General features: G+C 43.0%; 2 protein-coding genes across 2 annotated transcripts in view; both read right to left on the bottom strand.

Annotated features, from left to right (window-relative positions):
* Positions 1-880: 880 nt before the first annotated feature.
* On the bottom strand, positions 881-4,357 carry RPS13 (ribosomal protein S13). The gene is made up of 6 exons (XM_032188006.1): positions 4,287-4,357; positions 4,114-4,162; positions 2,948-3,026; positions 2,031-2,200; positions 1,678-1,778; positions 881-961 (listed from the first exon to the last, which is right to left on the bottom strand). Exons 1-6 carry the CDS (start codon positions 4,307-4,309, stop codon positions 928-930), a joined length of 456 nt encoding a protein of 151 aa, XP_032043897.1. The 5' UTR covers positions 4,310-4,357; the 3' UTR covers positions 881-927.
* Positions 4,358-5,360: 1,003 nt separating this feature from the next.
* Positions 5,361-6,772, bottom strand: part of PIK3C2A (phosphatidylinositol-4-phosphate 3-kinase catalytic subunit type 2 alpha) — a 44,966-nt gene continuing 43,554 nt past the window's right edge. Inside the window, exon 33 of the mRNA XM_032188005.1 lies at positions 5,361-6,757. Coding sequence (XP_032043896.1) covers positions 6,575-6,757 — 183 coding nt within the window. The 3' untranslated portion in view covers positions 5,361-6,574. The remainder of the gene's footprint in view (positions 6,758-6,772) is intronic.

Raw genomic sequence — 6,772 nt, 5'->3', positions numbered from 1 at the left:
TCCTATGAAAGACAAAAGCCTGGCCTCTCCATTTTAGCAGCGAGCTGACTCCCTGGGTCACAACTACCTCGAACCTGGAGGCACAACTCCAGAAAGAGTGACTGTAGAGCAGCCACTGCCCTTCGGGTTTAGGGGAACTGCCTCAGCAAAGCCATGACCTCTGAGGAGTGCTAAATGGTTCTATGGACCCAAACCTCAAAGATGATTCTTAAAATCACTTACAAATGACACCAGCAGTTACCCAGAACATCTGAACAATATATTGCAAGTGCTGCTACAGAGGGAAGCACCAGGAGCCCCAGGACCAGGGAGCTGCATTCCACAAAGGAGTTCCTGCTGGCATCCACGGGGCGAGGAGCCCTGACATGGTTTGTGCAGCTCTGCAGACACACACACAGAGGCACGCTCTTTCCCCCAGCTGTCAGGAACTGTTTCACATCTGTTTAAGCTTTCTGCACCCATTCTTCAAGAGGAATGGATCCTCATTAACCTACGATGATCCCGTCTACCTTTCCAGTTTTGTTTCCCTCCATCACCCCAATTCTTTCCTCTCCACCTTTAAGTTCCCAATTTTTCCTCCTGCCTTTGGTTCCTTCCCCAGTTCTTCCTGCAGGGCACACACAGGAACGGCACCATATTAAGAAAATGGCTAGGTTACTTGTCTAACTTGTATCTACCAGATCCAAAATCAAGTTCTAGCAGTCACAAACTCTACGGCGAATCCAGACCAGCAACAGCCACTACCCAGATTTGCAAATGTAGGACAGCACCGTGGAAACCACCACCACACTTGTGCTTCAGTCTGAGCACTGCCCGTTTACTTCCAGCTTCCTGAAACTGCCCCATGTTTGTAAGACACCAACCACTTAGAGACAGCACAAACGTAGTCAATGGGAATTTATTCTTTCAGTAAGTCATAGCCAGCTCTTATGCGACCAGGGCAGAAGCTGTCGATGATTCACTAAAAAGAGAGAAAAAGAGGAGAGGAGAGAGAGAGAGAAATATTAATTGCAGGGACAATTATTACAAACCAGTCGCCAAAAACCACTACTTCAGTTCAAAGCTTTAACTACCAGCCCTGAGCTTGATCACAACTTCTTTTAAAATTCTATATAGGATAAAGACAGACTTTGCCCTTCCTCTTAAAATACAAATAGGACAGCAGAACTAAACCCTATTTTCAATAACCTGGCTAGCTGCACTTCAGCCTCGTCAGAAAGAAAAGTTTACCTAAGGCTTCTACAGGAATTCTGCAACATTGGCTATTTTTTCCTAGAGAAACGACAACTACAAATGACTATCACTTGTTGCCACAGCTACGGAGCCATTTCTCAACAGATTTTCAGACTAACACGAACTATAAAAGTATCTCAGTAAGAACAGAGTGCACTTTGTGTAAAGTGTTAGAAAAGTTGTCTAGTACACAGAGGCTTCGCTTGTTGAGACAATTCTCTTTTTCCAAGTGTTGTGGCAGTTGTTTTACCCAGCAATGGTTTCCAGCAATGATAAACCATGAGTTTATCAGTTATTAAATATGAAAACCCCTGTTCTTTGCAGGCTGATTTACCTGCATGTCAGATTACAATGCACTTGATCCTTTCAATAACAGACCCAGCACATTGCTTACTAGATCAGGAAGACTGCAGTGAAAACAGTAACATAAAATAGAGGACTTACTACTTCCAGTTGGGTGGCAGCACCCTCTTCGTCTTGTAGTAGCGAGCCAGACGATGGATTCTGCTTTCAATCAGAATCAGGCGGAACTTGGCATCTTTATCCTAGAAAACAAAATCACGTGTGGTAAATTCATAAACCCCTGCTTAACGTGATACTGAAAAATCAGAAAACGTGAGAGTTGAAAGTGATCCAAACCAAGGTACAGGACAGCGGAGGGGTTCTCCCCAGGTGCCTAGGATCGGCTGCATAAAGTTTTAGAATCTATTCTAAGAAGTGATAAGGGAACTCCTGTATTATTTGAAAAAAAAAAAAATAACAACACAAGTAGAGTTCCTATTTTGATTAGCACTCACCTTTCTGTTTCTCTCAAGATGCTTGCGAACAGCAACAGCTTTCTTGATCAAGTGATAAAGATCCTCTGGGAGGTCTGGGGCCAGTCCCTTTGATTTAAGGATTCTCAAAATTTTGTTGCCAGTAACAAAGCGAACCTGGGCAACGCCGTGAGAATCCCTCAGGATCACACCTGAAACAAACATTTACATACTGCACTGAAGAGAAAAACCTTACCCAAATGGATGTTATTACTTTAAGGTCCATTTCAATAGACATCCAAAAAAACATTCTCTCTAAATATCGGTTAAACCTTTCTGGTAGAAACCATGAACAGCAGTAGACAGAAAGTGAGCAAAATCCTACTCACAGAAGCTGAAATGCTATCGGAGAGCACGTAACAGGCAACTGATCCACACAGCACACACAGGCAGGTAATACAGTAAGTGCTACAATACTGCATGGAGATCTTCAGCAGAACTTGCAAAAGCAAGGTATGCAAACACCCTTTGCTCTGGGGTTAACAAAGATTTCAGGGACTACTTTGGAATTAAACCTCTGGAGGCCAGGAAGCGTGTTCTATTAGAACGTTCTGCTCAGGAGCTCTAAGCTAAAAGTTAACAGTAAAGTCAAAACAGAAACTGGTAAACTGCAGAAACTAAGCTTCCCCACAGCACACACCAATATTCTTAAAGAGGTTCTAGAATTAAAAAGATACCTCACAGTTTCTGACTGAAAAAATAGCTGCTTCATCAAATATGCTTCTTCCAAGAAAGAGACACGCTGCATACTTCCAGAGGTATCCACACAGTGAATACATACACACCAAAGAAAACCTGTGTTTTCTTAATACATTTAACCCACGTTGAGGTAATCATTACATTTTCACGGTCAGAAAGATGTGTTTTGCCTACATTTAGCTGCTATTCATGAACCTTACCAATTTGTGAGGGAGTCAGGCCTTTCTTTGCAAGCTTGTAGATCTGCTCCTTCACGTCATCAGAAGTAAGTTTCAGCCACTAAAGAAAATTAGGAAAAAAACAAACAACAACTGATGAACGCTGATTAGCACAGAGGCACAGACTATCTGTGAACGCCTATGATGTGTGATGGAAATAACCGTTTCGTAATGTTTGAGAAAACAGCTGAGAAATTATACTTTTAATGACACAGAAACTTATTTAGATTCTGTGAGTCCATAGCTAGTCAAAATGGTGGAGAAAGACAGAGGTGAACAAAGAAAGACTGTTTAAAATACCCCATGCTGCCTCCAAACAGCAGCTTTATCATTAGCTGCCAGATTTGACCCATAAATATGAATTTATAGAGAAAATCGCTGCCAGTTAAAGAAGATATTCTTTAACTGGGCCTTTGGCAGAAAGGCAAAGCTGAGGACCCTTCAGCCATCCATTCCCTGCCATGCTACCTACAGAGAGCAGTGGAAGTCAGACTCGAGGTACACAAATTAATTGAACATGAAAGAACTTGATCTCTACCCAGATAAAACTCTGTCTTTTCTATTCTTTTATGCATTAAATTGTGCTAATGGAGCCACTGCTCTCTGGTTATTAGAGGAAAAACACCCATGAGCTGGGCAATGCCGGCTCCTTCCACAAGCTACAACATCTCCCAGGAGTTTCTCTTCCACCCCCCTGCCTTTTTAACATCGTGAAGTTATAAAACAGAAACGGTGAAAAGATGGGTTTGGAAACGCTGTTGATTACAGCTCAGAAAATAAATAAAGCCCACAGGGTTCTTCGCCAACGTAGCATCTGAGCATCCCAATCGTTACCCAAACGCTTTAAAAGCAGCTTTAGGTCGCTTCAGGCAGTTTCACGGTGTTTTATTTTCGATCATCGCCCTGTGCTCCAGCCTCACGGTCCTGACGAGCTATTTTGAGCTATTTTGAGCTGTTTTTCAGCGCATGGCTCCCTCCACACCCCACAGACCGACCCTTCTGTCCCCCACCCCCGTCTCGGAGCCGAGTTAAGCTCACGCTGCTTTATTTCAGCGCGTTAATACGCCTGAATTTCACGCGAAATCCCCTCAGCCAAGCACCAGGCGGGCCGGGCCCCCTCCACCTCGCCTCAGCCGCGGGCTCCTTACCGTGGGCACGCTGCGGCGGTAGGGCAGCGCCGACTGGGACAGGCCCTTCCTGCGGGAGGAAGCACAGCACAGGCTCAGCACCACCCGGCAGCCCCCCACCGGCCCTCCCCGGTCCCCCCCGGTCCCCTCACGGCCCCTCCGTGTCCCCCCTCAGCGCCACCCCGGCCCCGCACCCGGGAGCGTGCATGCGACCCATGATGGCGGCGGCGGAAGAGAAGGGAGCGGCGCGGGGGGGCGGCGCTTCCCGCCCGATGGCCGCCGGAAGCCGCCTCAGCGCCCGCCCGTCATGGCCCCCCCCCCCCCCCACCCCGCTCCTCCCCCAGAGAGCACACGACGATTAAAAAAAAAGCGTTTTAAAATTACGGTTTATTCGTGTTTTGTGCTGTTAAGACGCTGTGCTTTTTTTTTTTTTTTTGCTTTTTTTTTTTTTTTTTTTTCGGGAGCCCACTGCGAAAAAGGCAGTACGTATTGCTGTCGGCGTATTTCACAAGGGAACGTTTCACAAAAACAGTAGTCTACTTTCCTGTGGTTTTTTTTGTTTTTGTTTTTTTTTTTAAGTGACTCGTGATTCTAGTGATGGAATGGAGTAAGTCTCAAAAGCATCAAGTGAGCAGGAAATAATATACCTAGTCAGTTACACAGAATACTATTTACAGGCTATGTACTAAATGAAGGATACACAGAAGATACTTATTAAAACTGGGAGTTGGGAGGTGTTAGTGTCCATTAGCATCAACCCAGTTTCTAACATTCAAGATATTCTTAGTTTCTTAATTGTAATAACTCCTAGGAGATTGGACCATGACTATTTTAGGCACCAAGAGATTCAAGTTTACTTCTTGCTTCTGTACTGGAGGGAGATTGGTCAGTAGCAGGGGAGTAAAATCCGATTCTGAACAAGCTTTTTAGTGTCGTGTGTCCTGCATCGAGTCTTCATTCATTATCGTAAGTTTTATTCCAGTCCTACTCAGCGCTGAGAGCCTGTCACCCTTTCTCAAACACGCTTCAACATTTACCATTCAAGTGTGCAACTTTACTCTATTGCTTTGTCTAGACAGAACAATCACCCTAAACACCGAGTAAGGTGAGCAAGAACCCTATAGCTGTAGTGCAGAAACTACCTAATTAAGTAACCAGTGGTATTAACAGGAGACTGTAAGTCGTATTTGTACTCTGCTATCACAGTATATTTCAAATCTAAGGCTGCTTGAAATTATATATATATATATATATATATATATATATATATATATATATATATATATATATATATATATATATATTTAGTGGAATTCTTACCAGGGATGAGAATCACTGTTGCCGTCAAATGGAAAGAGAAAAAAGTGCAACCAAATTCCTCTCAAGAAGTTCTGTTAATGCCGCTTATTTCTGGCCTGCAAATATCCAGCCGTTGTGCTTTTTACCTAGAGGCCATCATTTACATGGAGGTACAGGTAAGTAACATAGGTGCAAGTGCCACTTTGATTTAGTGTCCGAATCTGTTACACGTTTAATCACTGCTGTATTTAAGTTCTAGAAATTTTGCAGTGTTGTAAAACACTGAGAAGCTGGATGCATTTCCTACAGCATCATCTTCCGCCAGTCTTCACTGGCTTTGGAGATCATGGCTAGAAGATGGGGTACAACATTTTAGGTGGCACTAATTATGAAGATCAGTCTAAGTGATTTTATCTGTAATTAACACATCTCAGGAAAAGACTTCTACTAGAATCTGCAAGTTATCAAATATGAGAACATCACCCCTCTTTAAGGAGCAGAAAGTTAACGTGTATACATATTTAAATACCAGGAATGAGGTAAAAGAGAAGCATTTGAATTATAAGGCACCATTATTTACAACTTCCATTATTGGCACTCGCTCCAATAAATCTTTGAGAAGCACGCATCTGGAAATAAATGCATTGCTAAAGAATTTTTCCAGCCCTTCAACCTTAATTTCTACAGGCATGTGTGAAGCCACAGAAATTTTACCCGTCACTGCTTCTGTGATGTTTAGTTAATAGCATGAGTGTAATCCTAAACGTACATAGTTTCTTTGATATCCTCCAGCATTATGCCGTGAATGACATAAAACGGATTACAAAAAAAATTATAAAGCAAAAATGCATTATATCCCCAAGCCTATCGATTAAGTTATGGTTTAACCAGCCAGCATGGTCAAACTGTTCATCTTACTGTTGTGGATGGTTTAAAAACACCTTCCTTTACCTGCAGCTCTTAAGAAAGACTTGTAATAATGCTTTGATAACATTGCATAAGAATATTCCAGCAATGGATTTCTAGAAATCCTTCAAATTAGACTTCACGAAGGTTGGTCCAACATGTCTGTTGAAATGCAGAGTTTCTTGTTTTAAGATGTACAAGTCGTTTTCAAGTAGGAAGATGCACAAAGCACAAGTGAATACATCTGTTCTGTTCTTACTCGGGTGCTGGAAAAAGTTCATAGATAGGGTACAGCAGTTAGTCGATACCAGTTAACAGTCTCCTTGCTCAAGTTGAAGTCCTTTAGAGAGAGTGTAATTCCACCCAGGAAGAAGTTCTCTCGTAACGATTCCGCGCTGAGCACACTTAACTGAAGTTCTCTCTGTTTCAGAGTCTCCATGCTATATCCACTGTACACAAGCTAGAAGGTAAGAAG

Source organism: Aythya fuligula, chromosome 5 (assembly GCF_009819795.1).
Source record: "Aythya fuligula isolate bAytFul2 chromosome 5, bAytFul2.pri, whole genome shotgun sequence".
NCBI classification, from domain to species: Eukaryota; Metazoa; Chordata; class Aves; order Anseriformes; family Anatidae; genus Aythya; species Aythya fuligula.
Note: the sequence above shows the minus strand (reverse complement) of the source record. Positions and strands in the feature narration are given on the sequence as shown.